A 19,798-nucleotide genomic window follows, 5' to 3' on the forward strand; every position below is an offset into this window, starting at 1 on the left:
ATATCACAAACAACAGTGGTCCCAACTTGGATCCCTGTGGAACACCACTGGTCACAGTTCTCTATTTTGAAAAACTCCCTTCCACTACAACTCTTTGTCTCCTGTTGCCTAGCTAGTTCTCTATTCATCTAGCTAGTACACTCTGGACCCCATGTGACTTTACTTTCTCCATCAGCCTACCATGGGGAACATTATCAAACACCTTACTGAAGTCCATGTATAGGACGTTCAAAGTCCTTCCCTCATCTATCAACTTTGTCACTTCCTCAAAGAAGTTTCCTGGCCTGGCTTCAGTTTTGGAACAGTGTGGGTGGTTTTTAATTGCCCTTTGATATGGCCTCAGCAAGCCAGTCAGTTCATGGGTAATTTATGATGAGCAGCAAACACTCAAATCCCATGAAAGTATCAAAAAAAATCGCAAGTTAAGAGATAGGTGTAATGATGATCTGGAGGGAAATTGGTCAGAAGGGGAGAAGGTAGGATGATGTTCAAGAGAAAAAGAGACTTGCCAAGGATAAGAGGATGGGATGTGGAGGAGAGATTGTGAGTGAATGTGAAGAAAATCGAATGAGGGTCATACCTTCCCCATGACTCTCACTCCAAGTACCATCCACCCACCCACCACATGTCTCACCTTGAAAGGGAAGGTAGAGAGGAGGATCAATAGTTAACAGGAGAAGTTGAAGAAATGAGACACAGAGCTGAAGAGAAAGAACTGAAATAGCAATGTTGAAGCCAGCAGGGAAGATCTCACCACGTGTAATGCCAGTACATTGCTGAGGAATAGCTTCTGTTTGCACACTGTGCCAACCTTTTCCACTTAAAATGCATAAGTTGCTGTTTGTAACAGCAGCTGCTTCCATGAACCTGTCCAATTCCACCCCCCTCCAGCCTGTTCAATCTTTCCAGAAAGTTCTAACCACACAGCTCTGGTTTCATTCTTGTGATTCTGTTGTACCACTTCTCCAATGGCTCCATATCCTTCATATAAAACAGGGAGGGACCAGAATTTCACACAGTCCTCTGATCTAAAGGAGGTTCCACTTAATCAGTTCATGTCAAGATGGAACCTTGAGCTCCACAGCATTAAATAAATCTTTGTTTCAGTATTTGATGAAAAGTTATCCATGTGAGTGAAATATACTCCCATAGCTTCACTGTAGATTTGTCAACTCTGATGGATATATATACCCAAAGTCTTCATTACATGACACCCTCCTTCTCCAAATGTCCCACTGTTCATTTTCCCTCACTGGACTACTCCTGAGGACCTCTTTCCATGCTGTTAAAAACCCTGAATCTATGACTTAATTATTTGATATGCCTCAACAACTGCTGTGACTGCATGCACAAGTGTATTTTTTCCTTTATTCATTAACGGGATGAGAGCATCGCCGGCTAGGCTAGCATTTATTGTCTGTCCCTAATTGCCCGCAGGGCAGTTCAGAGTCAACCACATTGCTGTGGAATCACATGTAGGCCAGGCCAGGTAAGGATGGCAATTTCTTTTCCTAAAGGATATTAGTGAACCAGTTGGGTTTTTCCAACAATCAGCCATGGATTCACGTCACAAATAGACTCTCAATTTCAGATATTTATTGAGTTCAAATGCCACCATCTGCCATGGCAGGATTCGAACCCTGGTCCCCAGAACATTATTTGGATCTCTGGGTTAATATCACCAGTAACTATCTGTTTGGGAGGAGTGTTTCTGGTTATGCAAACTTAGGAATATGTGTTAGCCAGAGACACAGTGGGAACTCTAAGTTCTTCATCAAACATTGCCAGAGGATCTTTAACTCTCAATATAACAGCATATCTGAAGAATAGTACAACAAGTAGGAATTTTACAACTCTAATTTGTACCTGATCAGATCACAAGCATACCTTTTCTATTCGTGCATGGATGTAGGAACCCCAATATTTATTGCCCATCAATAACTGCCCTTGAGAAGGTGAGCTGTCTTCTTGAACCTCAGCTATCTATTTGGGCACTTCCACAATGTCGTTAGGGAAGGAGATCCAAGATTTTGATCCAGCGACACTAAAGGAATGGCGATATATTTTCAAGTCAGGATGGTGAGTGGTTTGGAAGAGAACTTGCAGGTAATGTGTTCCCATGTACCTGCCACCCTTGTCCTTCCCAATGGGAGAGGCTGAGGATTCGGAAGGCTCCTGTTGAGTTGCTTCAGTGTCTCTTGCAGATGTTGCAGACTACTGCTACTGAGCGTTGGTGATGGAGGGAATGATGATTGAAGATGATGGATGGCAAGCAGAAATGTGCAACACCAGTGAACATGAATGTCCAAGATCATTACGCACAGTTCCACAGTGCGCTACACCACACAAGCAGCTGTGACTGGACTCAGTTCCTATTTTTGTCAGTTTACTGAAGGCTATAGCGAAAGGACATTGATCACATCAGACACATAAGTCCAGACGGGAAAGAAAGATGCAGAAACAAGTTAAGCCAGATTCAAAATGACAAGAGCTTTCAGAAGATGACATGACTGATCATCACGTCAAAACCTATTTAAAGTTTTTTGAATAAAATTGCTTTGTCGGTTCCCACTTTAGCAAGAAAGGAAATTCCATCAACAGGATCAAGGCAGTTTGTCTCCGGCAATTCCTGTACTTCCAGTTCACTCTCTAATCGAGGACTGATTGAGAAAGCAAAGGGGATCCCATCCAACCACTCCGATCAGCAATGGAAACTTGCCAGAAGTCATCTGATGATTTGAATGTGATGAAACAAATGTAGTTCCCTCATCCAGATCAGTGACATTTTCTGTGGGTTCTGCTCATGTAATTGGGAGGAATCAGTGACTAGTGGGGTACAGTAAGGATCAGTGCCAACTATTCGCAATATACATTAATGACCTAGATGAGGGAACCAAATGCAACATTTCAAAGTTTGCTGACCACACAAAACTGGGCAGTATTCAGAATTCTGACGATCCAAGGAAGCTTCAAGGTGATTTAGACAAGCTGAGTGAGTGGGCAAATATATGGAAGATAGAGTATAATGTGGCTAAATGTAATGTTGCACACTTCAGTGTGTAAAACAGAAAGGAAGAGTATTATTTAAGTTGAGATATATTGGGAAGTGTGGGTGTAATAAGGGATCAGGTGTCTTTGTACACCAGTCAGTGAAAATAGTTAGGAAGGTACTTTATTGCCAGAGGGTCTGAGTTCAAAAATTGGGATGTTTTACTTCAGTTATACAGGGCATAAGTGAGACTTGAGTATTGTGTACAGTTTTGGTCTTTCTACTGAAGAAAGCATACACATCTTAGAAGGAGTGCAGCAGAGGTTCACTAGGTTGGCACCAGAGATAGGAGGACCCTGTTGTTTGGGGAGAGATCAGTTTGACTGGGTCTGTATTCACTGGAGGATGAGAGGGGATCTGATTAGAGCGTATAGAATTCCAACAGGTTTGGACAGGCTGGATGCAGGGAGGATGTTTCACCAAGTTGGGGAGTTTAGATCAAGAGGGTAGATTTAGGATTGAGATGAGGAAAGATTTCTTGACTTATAGGGCAGCGAGTGTAAGGAATTCTCATTCACAGAATGTTGCAGAGGTTAAATCACTAAATATGTTCAAGAAAGAGACAGATACATATCGACATTTTGAAGGGATATGGGGAGAAAACAGGAATATGACATTGTGATAAAGGGTCAACTATGATCGTCTTGAATGGTGGAGCAGGCTGGAAAGGCCGAGTGACCAATACCTGCTCCTAGTTTCTATGTGGCCATTCAGCCCCTCAGTCCTGCTGTCCAATTCAATTAAATCATGGCAATGACATACCTCAGCTCCATTCACCCTTCTTTGTCCCATATCCTCTAAAGCCATTCTCGACAAAAATCTATCAATCACAGTCTAATTGAAAACGCCTGCCAGCATCTCGATATTTTGGGATGTGTGTTCCAGATTCCCAGCCTCCTGCAGAGTGAAGAAGTGCTTTCTGGTTTCACCCTGAATGAACTAGGTTGAATTTAAACTTGGGGGTTGTCTTGTTCTTCTACCCCTCCCCCTGCCCCTCAGCACAAATTGGCTTTCTCCAGTCTCCCCAATCAAAGTCCTTTAATATTTTCCATCAGACCTCACCCATGAGCTTCTAAAGCTCAGGGGAATTGGACCAGGTTCATATAAACTGTCCTGACCATTTAAACCTTGCGACCCCAGTACCACCTCGGTGAATCTAATCACACAAGCCAGAGGTACAGGGAAAAACAGAAGTTTTAACAAACTTTTTCTTTGCTTGACAATGCAGAAGTTGAATATTGCTAAAAGGAGAGAGTCAGACAAAGAAAGGCAAAACTTTTCATCAGGACAAAACACAAGAATACCAAATTTGTAACAGTCACATTAATTTATACTGCAGGACCAAAAGTGGCTGATGAGTTAACTTTTTGACTTGCTGAGAAAGTAACAGGAAATTATAGCCTACCCTAAAGGCTTGAGGTCAATCCTCTTTGCTCCAGGGTGAGTAACCTCATCATCTCCGATATAACCTGGTAACTAAAATTCTTCATCCCTGGAACCTTTCTAGCAAATGTCCTCTGTATGTACTCAAGGATGATCACATTCTTCCCAAAGGGTGGTGACCTGAAAAATGGATGCAACACTCTAAGTCAAAAACTTCGCTAGTGTCAACCTGATTAAACTTATATTGTGAAGACTTCAATCAACCAATCCCCTCAGTCCTCTCTTTTCGATAGTAAGAAGTCCCAGCTTGTGCAACCTTTCCTGCTAGGCATGACCTCTCAATCCTGATATCATCTGATCGTGAGATATGATGGTAGGTGATCGATCCTCTTGCTCATGAGTCATGCAGCCAGCGAGTCACGGAACTGTACAACACAGAAACAGACCCTTTGGTTCAAATTGTCCACACCCACCAGATACCCTGAAATAATCTAGTCCCGTTTGCCAGCATTTGGCTCATATCCCTCTAAACCCTTTCTATTCATATACCCATCCAGACTCTTTTTAAATGTTGTAACTGTGCCAGCCTCCACCACTTCCTCTGGCAGCTCATTCTACGCACGCACTACCCTTTCCATGAAAAGGTTTCCCATTCGGTCTATTTTAAGTTTTTCCTCCTCACCCTCAACCTTTATCTTTGGATTGTCACACCCCAGGAAAAAGACCTTGGCTATTAGAGCCATAGAATAATACAGCATGGAAACAGGCCCTTCGGCCAAACTGGTCCATGCTAACCATGGTTCCCACTAACCTAGTTCCAGTTGCCTGCATTTGGTCCATACCCCTCTAAACCCCTCCAATCCATGTACCAAATGCTTTTAAAAATGTTGCTATTGTACCTGCCTCAATCATTTTCTCATTCCATGCACACACCACTCTCTGTGTGAAGTTGCCCCTCAGGTTCTATCTAAATCTTTTCCCTCTCACCTTAAACCTGTGCCATCTACTTTTCAGTTCCCCATCCCTGGAAAAGGGATGCATTAATCCTATCTATGCCCCTCATGATTTTATGCATCTCAGTAAGGTCACCCCTCATTCTCCTACATTCCAAGGAATAAAGTCCTATCCTGGCCGGCCCTTCCCTGTTAGTCAGGCCTACTAGTCCTGGCAATGTCCTCATAAACCTTCTTTGCACACTTTCCAGTTTCCTATAACAGGGTGAGCAAAATTTTATTCAATAGTCTGAGTGTGGCCTCACCAAAGACTGTAACATAATATCCCAACTCTGAAACTCAGTACCTCGACCGATGAAAGCCAGCATGCTAAATGCCTTCTTCACCAGCCTGTCTACCTGTGACACCGTTTTCAAGGAACAATGTACTTGCACTCCTAGACTCCTCTGTTCCACAAAACTCCTCAGGACCTTACCATTTACTGTGCAAGTCCTACCTTGGCTTGACTTTCCAAAGTGAAACACCTCACCCTTATCTGTATTGAATTGCATTTTCCAGTCCTCAGCCCCACTACCCCATCTGATCAAGATCCTTCTGTAATTTATGATAACCTTTCTTACCATCAACAATACCTCTTGTTCACCCTATTCATGCCCCTCATGATTTTATAAACTTCTGTAAGGTCACCCTTCAGCCTCTGACGCTCCAGGAATAAAGCTCCAGCCTATTCATCCTCTCTCTATGGTACAAACCCTCCAACTCCCGCACCATTCTTGTAAATTTTTTAGAGCGAGCCTCACACATTTTTGAAACAAAAAATGTGAATTCAGAATTTTTTAATGCAATTTTATTGAGACACTAATGGGGGAGCCCTCTTGTCCCCATCCTTGCATTTCAAATAGTTCTGGAGGGGTCGCGAGTGGGGAGGTGAGAACACACGAGGACATTCCATTGACAGAACAGAAAGGTTCTGGAGCTGCCCAGTCTCAGTTTTGTTTTATGTACAGAGCACCTGTTCATGTTTCCCTCTCTCTCTCTGTTCTCTCTTCTCTCCCAGTTGTTCATCAAGGTTGTGGTGCAGGTTGGTGTGTAGTGAGAGAGAGTGAGAGAGAGAATGCTTGTCATTTTACTGCAGGTCCAACTCCCAGGAACATCAGCTGCTGCAAATGCTGTTCACAGACACTAGGCCTGGATCAACCAGTCCCATCTCCTCATGCTCATTGACACAGAGACGATATCCGCAGCCCCTCTTCCTTGGCAGAGGGACCACTCCTTTGGCCCCAGCCCCTCCCTGGGGTCTGGTGGTGGGGGGCAGCAGGAAGCCAACACTGCCAGCGATCAGCATGTGCCAGATGCTGTGGATGTAGAAGTAGTTCTCCTCGGTCTCCACGAAGGCATACAGTGCCACAGCAAACGTGGCAATGACTGTGCCAGGGAAGAGGTAGAAAACCCAGCGCTTCCAGGTGGGAGGGTAACAGTGACGTCTCCGGATTGTACGTACAGTCTGCGACAGAAAGGGAAGCAGAATGTTACGGAGGTAAGCCATAATTTTATCAGGTCTATCACTTGAGGTGTTGAGTATTAAGGCGAATCTTTATCATGAGTGGTGGGGCATAGTACGGTACGTCTCAAGTCTTGCTGAAAAGACAGACACGTCCCTGAAGCTTTTCACCTTGCCACCCCATCAGGACCATTGCAAGAATACCACATTTCAAACAATTTATCCTACTGGAGCCTAGGGTGCTGATCGGTTGGAAAATCAATTCTGATTGGCTGAGGCATGGCCACAGAGTAAGTGACAGGGAATTATAGACTCCCCAAGCTCCTGGGTCAATCCAAAGGACAAAAGGCTCCATTTGTTTGCACTTGCTCCAGCGGTAGGAATTGTAGAAATTTGGTATTCTTGCATTAGTCCTGATGAGTACTTATTTAATTCCTTCATGGGATGCAGGTACGACTAGATAGACCAGTATCTATTGTCTAGCCCCAGTTGCTCAGAGGGCAGTTAAGAGTCAAGCACATTGTTATGTGTTTGGAGTCACATGTTGGCCAATCTAGGTAAGGATGGCAGATTTCCTTCCCCAAAGGACATTTGTGAACCAGATAGACTGGCACAACGATTGACAATGGTTACATGGCCACCATTGGACTAGTTTTTTTTAGTGTAAAATTTCACCAATTGCTGTAGAAGCATTCAAAACCACATCCACAGCACATTAGCCTCAGGCTCTACAATTAATAGTCAACCGACAGCACCACTATGCCATCACCACCAGCAAGACAAGGCCACAGCACGTCAGCCACATCTCTGTCTTTGCAGCAACATTCAGATTCCGTATCAGCGAGTGATTGTGTGCGGTAAATCGTTTTAACACCCAGTGTCAGCTGAGGTGTTACGTTCTGAGTGCCACACTTTCAAAAGCGTTGCCATGGCTATGCAGATGGCGCACAGAAGATTTCCTGTCGTGGTGCCAGCTCCTCAGTTATGTGGAGAGACTGAGAAAACTGGAGCTATCCCCCTTACAGCAGGAAAAATTAATGGGAGCTTCGATTGAGGTTTCAGTCATCTCGGGTTTTGATAAGGGTAGACGCGGAGGAGACATTTTCCACCCAAAGGAATCACTGTAACTGGAGATTTAAAATAATTGGCCAGAAAGTCAGAGGGAAGACGGGGAGAATTTCTTTTTTGATTCCAATTCTGAACCAGAAATTACAAAATTCTTGATGTCAATGATATGCTTTTGAATCGTAGTCCCTACTGTATTGTAGACAAAGGCAACAGCCAATTTACACACAGGCAGCTCCCACAAACTGTACCTTGAAAATCAGATCATCCTGTGATTGAATGATGTTGTTTCTGTGATAACTAGTGAACACTCTTCCTCAAGTTTGCATTGTGCCACCTGAGATGGGCAGGTGGGGCATCCATTTAATACCTTATACAAGAGAAGGCACATCTGACAATGAAGCTCCATCCTGGTACAGGCACTGGGGGAGGCAGCTCAGTTCTAGTCTCTGGGATGAGACTACAGATCCACCAATTTAGAGACACAGAGACAAGAATACGAGCCTTCGGACCACATCCAACACCATGGAGTTGCACAGTACCGAAACAGACTCTGTCTTGCCCATGCCGACCAGATATCCAAATTAATCTAACCCCATTTGCCAGCATTTGGTCCATATTCCTCGAACAACTTTCTGTCCATATGCCTGTGCAGATACCTTTTAAATGTTGTAACTGTACCAGCCTTGACCACTCCTTCGGCATCTCTTTCCATATATGCCCTATCCTCTTGTGAGAAAATGTCCCTTTTCAGGTCCCTTTTAAATATTTCCCCTCTCACCTTAAACCAATGTTCTCTAGTTTTGGATCCCTTGTCCTGAGAAAAAAAGATTTTGGCTGTTCACCCTATCCATGCCCTTCATGACTTTATAAATATCACCCCCAGTCTCCGATGCTCCAGGGAAAATAGTCCCAACCGATTCAGCGTCTCCTTACACCTCAAACCCTCCAAACTCAAGTTGGCTATCGACACAATCTGGCTGACGAATTAGACCAGAGCCACTCAAAAATATTTCTGATGCTTCCCACAAACACAGATTTGTGTTTAATAAAATCAAACTCCGGTGGATTGCAGAGATTTGAAATTAAAGCAGAAATTGCTGAATATGCTCTAAATAAGGATTGATTTAAGGAATTGTCACAGACTGGGTGGGTCGAAGGGCCTGTTCCTGTGCTGTAGTGTATGGTATATTGTATAGGTCTGACACATCTGTGGAGAGAGAGAGAAAGAGACAACATTTTGAGTCTGGCGTGGCAAGACTTTAGCCTGAAACATTACCTGTGTTTCTCTCTCCACAGATGCTGCCAGAGCTGCTGAGTTTCTCAAGAAATTTAGGTTTGCACTTCAGACTTGTAATTCACTGACTGAGGTTTGATAGAGGTTTACAAAATCATGAGGTCCGTGACTGTTCCAGCTCGTCAAAGGGCAAAGAATGAGAGGGCGTTGATGTAAAGTCATGCGCAAACAAAGCAAGGGTGATGTGAGAAAAAGAACTTCCCCACACTGCAAGTGGTGAGGCTCCGGAATGCACTGCCTGGAAGTGCGGCAAAGGGAGATTCAGGATGTGAGTTTGCTCGCTGAGCTGGAAGGTTAGTTTTCAGACGTTTCGTCACCATTCTAGGTAACATCATCAGTGAGACTCCGGTGAAGCGCTGGTGTTATGTCCCGCTTTCTATTTATCTGGTTAGGTTTTAGGTTTTAGGGAGATTCAATTTAGGAGACCACTGGATGATTATTTGGATAGGAATGGTTGGCGGGGGTACAGGGAAAAGGCAGGAGATTGGCACTAGGGGTTGGAATCCGTGCAGGCACAGTGGGCCAAACCACCTCCTTTTGCATCGTAACAATTCTGAGATGCTACAAACTGGTTACAGCCAATGCGGCGTACACATAAAAGGATGGACATTGTTCTCCATACCCAGGCAATGGCCATGATGCCGAGAGCAAAGAGGCTTGGTCCCAGAAGATTCCACAGTCCATGCCGGTCCAACTGCAAGGCCATTGACAGCAACATGGCTCCCAGCAAGTACAAGATCTGTCAAAGTGCAAAGGTCAAGTGTCAGCAGGACAGTTATATGACAAAGTAGACCATTGATGGCAGATATTTTAATTGTTCATTTTAATTTTCAACTGCTTTCAGTAAGAAATAATTTACTCTTGCTTCGTTGGTCAGAACACATAGCCAATCATCTTGGAGTACGTTTCGCAGATATCAAGGGCTTCAGAACAAAGGCTGAGGGTGAGGTCCATGCAATGGGATCGGAGAATCAGAGGGTGGTTACAGTACAGCAGGGAGCTGTTTGGACCACTGTGTCCATTGCAGCTCTCTGCAAGAGCACCGCAGCCTTCTTTTTATTCATCTGCATGCAGGACGTGGGCGTTGTTGGCTGGCCTGCAGTTACTGCCCGTCCCTAGTTACCCTACAGGAGCTGGCGGTGAGCTGCCTTCTTCAGCTCGCGCAGTCCACATGCTGTGGGTAGACCCACAATACCACTAGACAGGAAATTTCAGGATTCTGACCCAGTGATATTGAAGGAATGGTGATGTATTTCCAAGCCATGATGGTGGGTGGTTTGGAGGGGAACTTACAGGGGGTAGTGTTCCCATGTATCTGCTGCCCTTGTCCTTCGAAGTGGTTGTGGGTTTGGAAGGTGCTGTCTGAGGGTCTTTGGTGAATTTCTGCAGTGCATCTTGCAGATGGTACACACTGCTGCTACTGAGTGTCGGTGGTGGAGGGAGTGGATCCTTGTGGATGTGATGCCAATAAAGCGGGCTGCTTTGTCCTGGATGGTGTTAAGCTTCTTGACTGTTTTTGGAGCTATAGTCATCCAGGCAAGTGGGGAATATTCCACTGCAATCTTCATTTATGTCTGACAGATGGTGGGAGAGACTTTGGGGGAGTCAGGAGGTGAGTTACTTGCTGCAGTATTCCTGGCCTCTGACCTGCACTTGTAGCAACAGTGTTTAAGTGGTTAATCCAGTTCCATTTCTGGACAACGGTAACCCCCAGGATATTGATAACTTCAGTCCCCTGCCCTTTCCCAGCAACCTGCAAGTTCTTCTCTCTTCACATAATTATCAAATTCACTCCCAGTTGAATCTGCCTCAGACACATCTTGTAGCACACAGATACAGATCAGCCATGATCCATTTAAGTCATGGAACAGGCTCAGGGGGATGAAAGGCCTAATCCAGTTCCCTTGTCCTTCCAGCAGGCAATTTCTGCCAAGCAGTGAATTAAGGATTTCTCTGAATCAGGGATACCCTGCACTCAGAAGCTACATTTATCCACTTCCGACCTGCTGCACTCACACAAGGTAAGGCCAGTACCACCACATAACAGCTTGGATTTGACCCGCTCTGTTCCAGACAGCCTCACAGTGAATGGCACAGATTGCAGTGTTTCCTGGTGGTGAGCCCGGGTCAGAAAACACAAGGCCTTTCTCTGGCCAATGATAGTCTCTGCGAATAGGTGAGAAGGAAAGTAACAGCTTGCATTTATGTAGCACCTTCCATGACCACAGGCTGCCCCGGTATGTTTCACAATCAATGAAGCACAATGTGAGAAAATGTGGCAATCGGTACACAGCAAGATCCCATAAATAGTGAATTGATTATATGTTTTAAATTTATTTTCTTGTCAGATGAAAGAAGGCCAGGTGGTAAGGCCAACCTCTGTTGCCCATCCCTAATTGCTGTTGAGCTGAGTGGCTTGTGAGGCCATTTCAGGGGGCAATTCAGAGACAGCAACATTGCTGTGGGTCTGGAGTCACAAACAATGCAGAAGCAAGAATAGGTCATTCGGTCCTTTGAGCCTGCTCTACTATTCAGTATGATCATGGCCGAACACCCAACTCAGTTCCCTTTCCTGCTTTCTCCCCATATCCTTCAATCCCTTCAGCTCTGGGAAATATATCTAACTTCTTCTTGAAAAAAGATCAGGGAAGGATAGAAAATTTCTTTCCTTGAAGGACATTAGTGAACCAGATGGGTTGTTACAGCAATCAATGGTAGGATGAAAATAGCAGTGAGGGGAGAAACCAACTACGGTTAACCAACGAGGTTAAGGATAACATCAAGTCGAAAGAAAACATACTCAATGTGGAAAAGGTTTGTAGTAAGCCAAGAGGTGTGAAACTTTTAAAAAACAATAAAAGATGACCATTAAAACAAAAAGAGGGAGGAGAAAATCTTCGAGGGTAAACTGGCGAGTAATATCAAGATGGACAGTAAGAGCTTCCTGGAATATATCAAAAGGAAGAGGGAGGCCAAAGTGGGCATTGGCTCCTAAGAGAATAAGGCTGGGGAAATAAGAATGGGGAACCAAAAAATGACAGAGGAATTGAAGAAATACTTTGCGTCAGTCTTCACAGTAGAGACACCAACAGCATTCCAAAATACTGAAATATTCAAAAAGCAAAAAGAGGAAAAGAACTGAATACGATGAGTATCACAAGAGGAAAAGTGACTGGGAAACTGGGGCTAATGGGAAATCTCCTGGACCTGACGCGCTGCATCCTTGGCAAAAAGAAGTAGATCAGAGTGTGGATGCACTGGTAGTAATCTTTCTTAAGACCATAGGATACAGGTCAGTCAACCAAATCAGTCCATCGAGTCTGCCCTACAGTTTCATCATGGCTGATATGTTTCTCAACCCCATTCTCCTGCCTTTTCCCCATAACCCTTGATCACCTTATCAATCAAGAACCTATCTATGTCTGTCTCAAATATACTCACTGACTTGACCTCCACAGCCTTCTGCAGCAATAAGCTCCACAGATTCCCCACCCTCTGGCGGAAGAAATTCTTCATCTCATTTCTAAAGGGTCATCCCTTGACTCTGAGGTTGTACCCTGAGGTCTTAGTCTCTTTTACTGGTGAAAACATCTTCTCCACCTCCACCCTATCCAGGCCTCTCAGTATTCTGTAAGTATCAACGAGATCCCTCCTCATCCTTCTAAACACCGAGTTTAAAGTCAGAGTCCTCAACCGATCCTCAGATGAAAAGTCCATCATCCCCGAGATCACATCCTCTGGACCCCCTCCTATGCTAGCCCACTGGGGGCCCAAACTATTTACAATATGCCAAATGTGGTCTGACCATAGCCTCATACAGCCTCAACAGTGCAGCATATCTCTGCTGTTGTGTTCTCACCCTCTTAAAATGAATGCTTACATTGCATTTAACTTGCTAACCACCAACCGAACTTGATGTTAACCTTAACAGGATCCTGAACAAGAACTTCTAAGTGCCTTTGTGCTGCAGATTTCTGAAGCCTTCCGCATTTAGAAAACAGTCTATGCTTTTATTCTTCCCCATCAAAGTGCATAATCCAACACTTTCCCAAATTGCATTCCATTGGCCACTTCTTTGCCTACTCTCCTTGCCTTTACAGTCCTTCCAGAGCCTTCCCCCTTTTTCAACACTACCTGCATCTGCACCTGTCTTTGGGCCTCTGCAAACTTAGCAACAGAGCCCTCAGTTCCTTCCTTCAGATGTTAATATGTAACGTGAACAGTAGTAGTCCCAACATGGACCCCTGGAGGCTCAGTGGCTGTAGCTACCATCCTGTAAAAGAACTCTATATTGCCACTCTCTGCCTTCTGCTGGTCCTTTATATATGCCAGCACCTTGCCCCTAACACCATGAGTCCTATTTAGCAGCCTCCTGTGCGGCACCCTGTCCCTTTGCTCTGGAAATCCAATTAGATCATATCCACTGACCCTCCTTTGTCTAACTTGGCCATTACGTCCTCAAATAATCCTTACAGACTTGTCAGGCATGACCTCCCTTTGATGACAGATGGCACAATGGTTAGCACTGTTGCCTCATAGCGCCAGTGACCCAGGTTTGAGTCTACACTCTGGCAACTATCTATGTGGAGTTTGCATGTTCTCCACGTGTCTCTGTGGGTTTCCTCCGGGTGGTCTAGTTTCCTCCCACAGTCCAAGGTCTGCAGTTTAGGTGGATTGGCCTTGCTAAATTGCCTCGTAGTGTCCAGGAATGTATAGGCTAGGTGCATTAGCCACAGAAAATATAGGGTAAGGGGGATGGGTCTGGGTGGGACGCTTTTCAGAGGTCTGATCTGGGCTGAATGGCCTATTTCCACACTTTCGGGATTCAGTAGAAGCTATGGTGACTTTTCACCCCATCTTAACCAGACGTGTAACATCAGGCATTTTCCAGTTCTCTGGGACCCTCCCAGACTCCAGTGATTCCTGAAATATCACTACCAGTGCCTCTACAGCCTCCTCAGCTATCTCCTCAGAGTATGGTCCACCTGGCCTGGCTGATTTATCCACCTTCAGACCTTTCAACGTCCCCAGCACCTTCTCCTTAGTGATGGCCACTACCTTCACCTCTGCCCCCTGACTCTCTTGAAGTTCTGGTATGCTGCAGCTTCCACTATGGAAACTGATGCAGAGTACGTATTCAGTTCCTCTGCCATTTCCCGGGTCCCCATTACTACTTCTCCAGCCTCATTTTCCAGCGGTCCAATGCCCACTCTTGCCTCTCTATTAGCTTTTTTGATGTCTAATAAAAAAACTCATGCAATCTTTCATATTATTGTGAACAATTTTGATCCCCTTATCTCAGGAAAGATGCATATTTCTAATCAACCTGTTCAAAGGTATTATTTCACACCTCTGGAGCAGGTGGGAATTGAAACTGGGCCTCCTGGCTCAGTTGCAGGGACACTGCCAGTGCCCCAGAAGATCTGAGGAGAGATAAACAGGAATTGGAGGCAGTTCAGAGAAGGTTCATTAGGTTAATCTTGGATATGGAGGGACTGTCTTATGACGAGAGGTTGAGTATGTTGGGCCTGTATTCATTGGAGTTTAGAAGATTGAGAGGCAACTTTATTGAAACATATAAGATTCTGAGAGGACTTGACAGGGTAGATGTGGAAAGGTTGGTTCCCCTTGTGGGAGAGTCTGGGACCAGACAGCATAATCTAAGAATTAAGAGTGAGCGATGAAGAGGAAGTTAATCTCCCAGAGGATAATAAATCCGTGGGATTCTTTCTTGCTGAGTGCTATAGAGGCTGAGTTATTAGGGATATTCAAGTCTGAGGCAGGCAGATTTTTAATCTGTAACAATTATGGGGAAAAGGCAGGAGAGTGGAGTTGAAGATTATCAAATCAGCTGTGATCTCATTGAAATGTGGAGAAAGCATGATGGGCTGAATGGCCATCGAACCCTGTGTCACAATATTAGCCTCTGGATGACTTTCCCTGTGATATTACAACAGCACAATCATCTTCTTTTGTTCTCAAAGAGATGGCAGAAGATGAGCAATCCAGCAACTGATTGATGCTCTGGGGCCATGGGTTCGAATCTCATCGCAGAAGATGGTGAAACCTGACTTCAATTAATAAATCTGGAATTAAAAGCTAATCAAATGGTGACCATTTAACCATCATCAATTGTTGTGAAAATCCATTTGGTTCACTAATGCCTGCTAGGGAAGGAGCTTGCTGTCCTTACCTGGCCTACATGTGACTCCAGACCCACAGCAATGTGGTTGACTATTAACTAGCTTCTGAAATGACTGACAGAGAGACTCAGTTCAAGTACAGCTAGGGAAGAGCAATAAATTCTAGTTATGATAACAATGCCCATATCTAATAATAACTCCTTTGAGAGAGAGATACTGACTGGGAAGCCAGGAGAACTTTCCTTTGTCCAGAAATGGCTGTGGGATCTTCATTTCTGGCCCCATTAGAAGTGAACAACGTTTGAGAATATGTTGGAGTGCAATTCCTACAATGGGATTACTCCTCTGTCAGATACGTTATGAGTTACATACAATGTGAAGCTTCTTCTACTCTGGAAAGTAAAGCTTTCTGTAATCGTTTAAACTGAAAGTAAGGCTCTCTCTACTCTTAAACTGAAAGTAAAACATCCCATACTTGTTTAAAATGAAAGTAAAGCTCTCTCTACTTTTTAAACTGTAAGTAAAGTTTGCTCTGCTCTTCTAAACTGAAAGTGAAGCTCCCTGTACACTGTCCCCACTAAACATACACAGGACAGGTACAGCACAGGGTTAGACACAGAGTAAACCTCCCTCTATACTATCCCCACTAAGCACACACAGCACAGGTTAGATACAGGGTAGCCCTCCCTCTATACTATCCCCACTAAACACACACAGCACAGGTTAGATACAGGGTAACCCTCCCTCTATACTGTTGCCCGTCAAATACTCCCAGGAGAGGAACTTCACGGTTAGAGATAAAATAATCTGAAGATGCTGGAATCCAAGGTAGGCAAACAGGAGGCTGGAAGAACACAGCAAGCCAGGCAGCGTCTGGAGAAAAGGAGCAGACAATGTTTTGAGTACTACCCTTCAAGCAGGGGGATTGAGTTTAAGAGTAGTGAGATCTTGTTGCAGCTCTATAAAACTTTGGTTAGACCGCACTTGGAATACTGTGTCCAGTTCCGGTCGCCCTATTATAGGAAAGATGTGGATGCTTTGGAGAGGGTTCAGAGGAGGTTTACCAGGATGCTGCCTGGACTGGAGGGCTTATCTTATGAAGAGAGGTTGACTGAGCTCGGACTTTTTTCATTGGAGAAAAGGAGGAGGAGAGGGGACCTAACTGAGGTGTACAAGATAATGAGAGGCATAGATAGAGTTGATAGCCAGAGACTATGTCCCAGGGCAGAAATGGCTAGCACGAGGGGTCATAGTTTTAAGCTGGTTGGAGGAAAGTATAGAGGGGATGTCAGAGGCGGGTTCTTTACACAGAGAGTTGTGAGAGCATGGAATGTGTTGCCAGCAGCAGTTGTGGAAGCAAGGTCATTGGGGTCATTTAAGAAACTGCTGGACATGCATATGGTCACAGAAATTTGAGGGTGCATACATGAGGATCAATGGTCGGCACAACATCGTGGGCTGAAGGGCCTGTTCTGTGCTGTACTGTTCTATGTTCTATGTTCTTAAAGTCCTGAAGAAGGGTAATACCCAAAACGTTGCCTGCTCCTTTCCTCCAGATGCTGCCTGGCTTGCTAGGAACAGCACGGGGTTGGCTACAGAGTAAAGCTCTCTCTACACTCTCCCCATCAAACACTCGCAGGACAGGGGCAGCACAAGGTTAGATACAGAGTAAAGCTCTCTCTACACTGTCCCCATCAAACAGTCCCAGGACAGTGTCAGCACAGGGTTAGAAACAGAGTAAAGCTCTCTCTACACTGTCCCCATCAAACAGTCCCAGGACAGTGTCAGCACAGGGTTAGATACAGTGTAAAGCTCTCTTTATACTCTTCCCCTACCAAACTGTCCTACTGTGAATGCAGATTCTGGAGATTCCGAGATAACAAAATGTGGAGCAGGATGAACACAGCAGGCTCATAGGAGCTCGCTGCTTGGCCTGCTGTGTTCATCCAGCTCTACACTTTGTTATCTCTACTGTGAATCTGTGCTGTTTTAATGGGTTTTCAGATGAGTCCTTCCCAGATTGTGTCTGTGTCTGGCGTTAGCTGGACAATTTGGTAGTTTCACAGGCCCTGTTACTGACTTTAACTGTTCTTCCAAGTTTTTATTTAATTAGCTGTAACTTAAATGCCTGTGATGAATTTTGAACTTGTATCCACAGGTCCCTCATTCTGATTTGTGAATTATTGGTGCATTTACATAACCAAGCTGCTGCCATTTCTAATTATGCTGATGCTGTGCTAACTGGGTCAGTTCTACCTTCACTCTGGGAATATCCTAACTCAGTTCACATGGAACACATGGAGACTGGAGGAACTTCAGGATTGGAATCTGGAATCTAGAAAGAGAAAACTTGCTGATGAAACCATTACACCATCAGATCTAAGAATAACAAAGTGTGAAGCTGGATAAACACAGCAGGCCAAGCAGCATCTTAGGAGCACAAAACCTGACGTTTCGGGCCTAGACCCTTCATCCAAAGGGTCTAGGCCCGAAATGTCAGCTTTTGTGCTCCTAAGATGCTGCTTGGCCTTCTGTGTTCATCCAGCTCCACACTTTGTTATCTTGGATTCTCCAGCATCTGCAGTTCCCGTTATCTCTGAACACCATCAGATCTGTTCACTAGTAGGAGCTGAATGATGGGCCAATTCCTGAATATCCAATGTGTATGAAATGGCAGACCAACATTATTCATAATCATCCAGGGGTACTTTCAATGAAATTAAAATGCTGTTAATACGCTGACATGGAAACATATCGCTGTTACTTCAGAGTCGCTGGGAGAAAATCCTGGAATTCCTTCCCTATGGGCATTGTGGGTCTATCTACAGCACACGGACAGCAGCAGTTCAAGAAGGCAGCTCACCATCAGCTTCTCAAAGGGCAACTAGGAATGGGGCAATAAATGCTGGGCCCAGCCAGGGACGCCCACATCCCATTAACAAATTAAAATGAAGTTGATGCTTGACTCCTTTGAAATAAAATGAGTAAGTCCGAACGTGGGCAATGTTTGAGAGGGAGGGGTGACATTTGGCACGTTGGCCTCCCTGGGTCTGTCGTAGACTCATTGACAGAAACTGATCATGTGCACAGATGAGGGATGAGGATAAACCCCAGCCTTGTCCCGCAAAACAACAAACTAAGAAAATCCTGAGAGCAAACTTCTGGGAAAGTTGTCAGCGACATGTGCTTGATGTTTGTTCAGAAAGAGAGGGAAGAGAGGGAGACCACCGGTGAGGATGGGATGAACAGCAGGATGGTCCCTGATTGTTGTGAGATTGGGTCCATTAGGCCCATCAAGGTGGACACTAACCTGCTTGATGATTGGTTGCAGTCTCGCCATGGCAATAACCGTGACCCAGACAGACATCAGTGATCCAAGGAAGTCACAGAACTGCAGCACATCGTACTCCATGATACAGAAGACCACGATTCCAGGCTGGTCACATGCGTGGTAAAACTGTGGGGGGCAGAGGGAGGGGAGAAGGAGCAAGTGTCACCATACAGACAATCGGAAAAGGGGTGGAAGTTTCAGGAAGCCACTCACAGACAGAGGAGGACAGTCAGGTGGAGGGGCTGAAGTGTTTGCCCTTGTGAGGAATTAGGGGGAACTGTTTCAAATTAAGGAATAGGACATGCACAGGAATCTCTTACAGGGTCTTTGGAATTCTCTTTCTCCACCACCCTTAGAAGCTTGGTCAAGGAGTAGGTTCAAGATTGATTTCGACAGAGTTTTGATTGACAAAAGAGTCTAATGTTTTGGAGGAAAGGCAGGAAAGAGGTGTTTCATCGAGGAGCTGAATATTATTCAAATGGGCAAAATCTGGAGAAAGATACAGAATGGAAAGATTGGGATCAGGGATTGCACATCTAAGACAGAGTTGAAGAGGAATTTCTTCTCTCGAGGAGAGTGAATCTTTACCACAGAGAGTTGTTGGGGCTGGGTTACTAAGTGTATGCAAAGCTAAGAGAGACATATTTTTAATCAGGAAGGGAATCAAGGCTTATGGAGATAAAGTGGGAGAGACAGACAGATATCACTTCATACACACTGATGGTCAGAAAGGCTGTACACCAGACGCAGAGATGGAAGTGAGATAGACAGTGATGAATACATTTACGAAGTCTTCTTTCATACCATGACATCATGATACTGCAGGTACAGACCTTGAGCACTGAGGAGCTTTGGTGGGCCAGGTGAAGGCTCCTTCATCCTACAGACTCACTGCCAGAGGAGGAAGTATTCAATTGGGTAATCAATGGGGGCTTTTGGCTGGTAGGATGGTGAGGTTGTGGGAAGAGTTAATAATAGGATTGGAAGGGAGGGATCAGGGCAGAGATTGCAAGTCACGAGTGAGTCTACAAGAGTTCAGGGGATAAATAGTCATGGAGAAATGGAAAGTCAGGGCT

General features: G+C 44.8%; 1 protein-coding gene across 3 annotated transcripts in view; it reads right to left on the bottom strand.

Moving 5' to 3' along the window:
- Positions 1-6,247: 6,247 nt before the first annotated feature.
- tmem8b (transmembrane protein 8B) overlaps positions 6,248-19,798 on the bottom strand; it is a 126,559-nt gene continuing 113,008 nt past the window's right edge. For 2 of the 3 annotated variants that reach the window (XM_048527549.2, XM_059644924.1), the window contains 3 exons: positions 18,702-18,848; positions 9,871-9,987; positions 6,248-6,889 (listed from right to left, as the gene is read on the bottom strand). In XM_048527549.2, coding sequence (XP_048383506.1) covers positions 6,539-6,889; positions 9,871-9,987; positions 18,702-18,848 — 615 coding nt within the window. In that variant the 3' untranslated portion in view covers positions 6,248-6,538. The remainder of the gene's footprint in view (positions 6,890-9,870; positions 9,988-18,701; positions 18,849-19,798) is intronic. The other variant, XM_048527550.2, reaches the window with a different exon arrangement.

This window comes from Stegostoma tigrinum, chromosome 3 (genome assembly GCF_030684315.1).
Source record: "Stegostoma tigrinum isolate sSteTig4 chromosome 3, sSteTig4.hap1, whole genome shotgun sequence".
NCBI classification, from domain to species: domain Eukaryota; kingdom Metazoa; phylum Chordata; class Chondrichthyes; order Orectolobiformes; family Stegostomatidae; genus Stegostoma; species Stegostoma tigrinum.